This window comes from Buceros rhinoceros, unplaced genomic scaffold (genome assembly GCF_000710305.1).
Source record: "Buceros rhinoceros silvestris isolate BGI_N320 unplaced genomic scaffold, ASM71030v1 scaffold7186, whole genome shotgun sequence".
Classification (NCBI taxonomy): domain Eukaryota; kingdom Metazoa; phylum Chordata; class Aves; order Bucerotiformes; family Bucerotidae; genus Buceros; species Buceros rhinoceros.
Window position 1 is genome coordinate 21,380 of NW_010418034.1, and position 2,431 is coordinate 23,810.

A 2,431-nucleotide genomic window follows, 5' to 3' on the forward strand; every position below is an offset into this window, starting at 1 on the left:
AGGGAAAGAAAAGTCAACGCGAAGTTTCAACTCAGATATTGTTTGTTTGAGACAATGCAGGAAAGAAGGATGTTTAAAATTGTTAGGTGCTAAAAAAATTTCTGTCAAAATGCATGCTTATGAATCTACAGGGCGTGTAAGAATACTGACACTAGTCATGGTTACAACAATACCTGTAACAGTAAGTGGAGAACCTGTCTCAATAGAAACTAAGTGCTAATTCCAGAATAAGGATACAAAGTCAGGGAAACCAAGTAATTTTGACAAAATTCTGTGTTGTCGCGTTTTAAATGGTCTGAGAGAGAGAACTGAGGAAATGTTATTAATGAAGAAGCATTTTACAAAGCTCTCTTTTGTTACTATAACTAAGCCAGCATAAATATTAATGCAAGCATAGTGTCAAAGTTCATATTCCTTTTCTTGTCATAGGTTAAAGCAGCAACAGGTGAAGAGGTATCAGCAGAGGATCTTGGAGGGGCAGATCTTCACTGCAGGTTTAAAGAAATCTTATTCTCGGTTAATTTTTTTATATCCTTTAGACTTTATTAGGGTGTATTTTATTTTTAATTTATCTTTAGATATTTTTTAAACTGTATTTAGATTTTGAAAATGAAGATTTTTTCATATGCTTAGGTGGTGCTGATGAAAGATTATATTGTTGGAGTAGTATGGTTACCTTACATTACTGTAGTTAGGATCTTGTTTCCTTCATGTACTACTTTAAAATAATTGCATGTCTGATGAACTGCAGCATCACGTTTATATGGAGGACTTTCTATACTGCTTGATGCTGAATGCTAATAGAATAATACACATTGAGAAAGATAAGATACTTTGCAGATGGTGGTTTCTTACTGTGTTAGAACTTAATACAAACAAGAAGACTAAGTTTTTTGTAAGACAGTACTTGTTATCTTGCTATCAAAACAAAGAATTCTACACCCTTTATAGTTATAAACTGAATAGCAAAAAAATTTAGGTATTACTCTACAATAAATGTTACTGTTGAAAAAAATGCTTAATTTTGACTTCAATTTACTGAAGTGAATAAAGAGCTGTTTTAAGAGCAGTTCATAACATTTCTATAAACATGTTCTCTTTATAATTTCAGATGAATTTTAATTTCCATTTGAACAATATTTGTCATCTTTTGTATAGTTATTTAGATTTTTTATTTCCTAGAGTTGCTATTTTATGTCATGTCTGATAACTTGAATGTGCTGTTTCAAAGAAAATTTCAGGAATGGGTTTTGTTTTAAAAGTAATTTTGTAACAGAACATGGAGAGCCACATTTTAAAGATAAATATTAAATTTTTGAAGTCTTGAAAATTTTTAAAAACTCAAATTTTCATTGTCAAATTTTTTTTTAAGTCTTCATATTGCTATTATTATTTACATACAGAAAATCTGGTGTAACAGATCATTATGCTTTGGATGACAACCACGCGCTTCACCTAGTGAGGAAAGTTATAAGAAGTTTAAATCGTCAGAAGAAAGTAGATGTAAGTGTGTAGAACCTGAGAACACTGCATTGTATAAATGAGGAATGCTTTCTTCGCCTGATTCATGCAACACATTTTTTGAGCCTAACTTCAGACACTTGGAAAATGAAAGTTACAGTTTTCGTCCTTAAAGATTTCTCTAATGTTTCAGTTCCGCAGTTAACGTTCCTGCTGCATTATCGCTGGGATTACATGCAAGAATGAAGCAACTAGAACAGTGCTTCAGAAACGCAGAATTACGCTTTAAGATTAACCCATTCTTGCCAGGTGCTTAATTTAATTTTAAGCCCACATAATCATTCTCATGAACTTAAAATTAGATACCTGCTAAAGCATCTTTTTTAATACACTTTTTTGTGATTTTGATGAGGTGATAGGCCTAAATCATGTCATTATATTGTATTGATTTAAAAATTCTGTGTAGAAAACAGGATGGGTGGCATATGGGGAAGGAATTGCCTTAACTTATTTTGGCAGGGCATGTGAGAGCGTGAATTGAAGATTAAAGCTCAGCAGCTGAAGGAAGACAAGATTTTCTGTTCAGTTGCATGGCAAGTGTCTTCATCAGTTTTTCAGAATACTCCCTGCCTGGTAGGGCACAGGGTGAAAGTAAGCAAATGAGAGAATGTGCTTAATTTTTCATAACATGGAAGAAGCGGAGCATGTATGGAGGTATGTGCAGGAGTAGAGAGAAAGATAACAGTAAGTCAGAAAGTGTTATCAATCTTCGTGCAAAATGAGGACCAGCCAGTACAGGCATTCTGATGTCGTTGGTGAAGAAAAGACTGTCCTCAACGCAGTTGGCAAATTAATTGTTGTCTGGGTTTTTTAAGTCATAATGTGGACTGATAATTCCTTTATTTTTTAAATGCTTTTATATAATTGTTACAGGTGACTATAGAACCATCAGAAGAGCCTTTGTTTCCTG

General features: G+C 33.2%; 1 protein-coding gene across 1 annotated transcript in view; it reads left to right on the forward strand.

Moving 5' to 3' along the window:
* Positions 1–2,431, forward strand: part of MCCC2 (methylcrotonoyl-CoA carboxylase 2 (beta)) — a 33,208-nt gene that overhangs the window by 17,182 nt on the left and 13,595 nt on the right. The window contains exons 7-9 of the mRNA XM_010138376.1: positions 430–494; positions 1,404–1,503; positions 2,395–2,429. Coding sequence (XP_010136678.1) covers positions 430–494; positions 1,404–1,503; positions 2,395–2,429 — 200 coding nt within the window. The remainder of the gene's footprint in view (positions 1–429; positions 495–1,403; positions 1,504–2,394; positions 2,430–2,431) is intronic.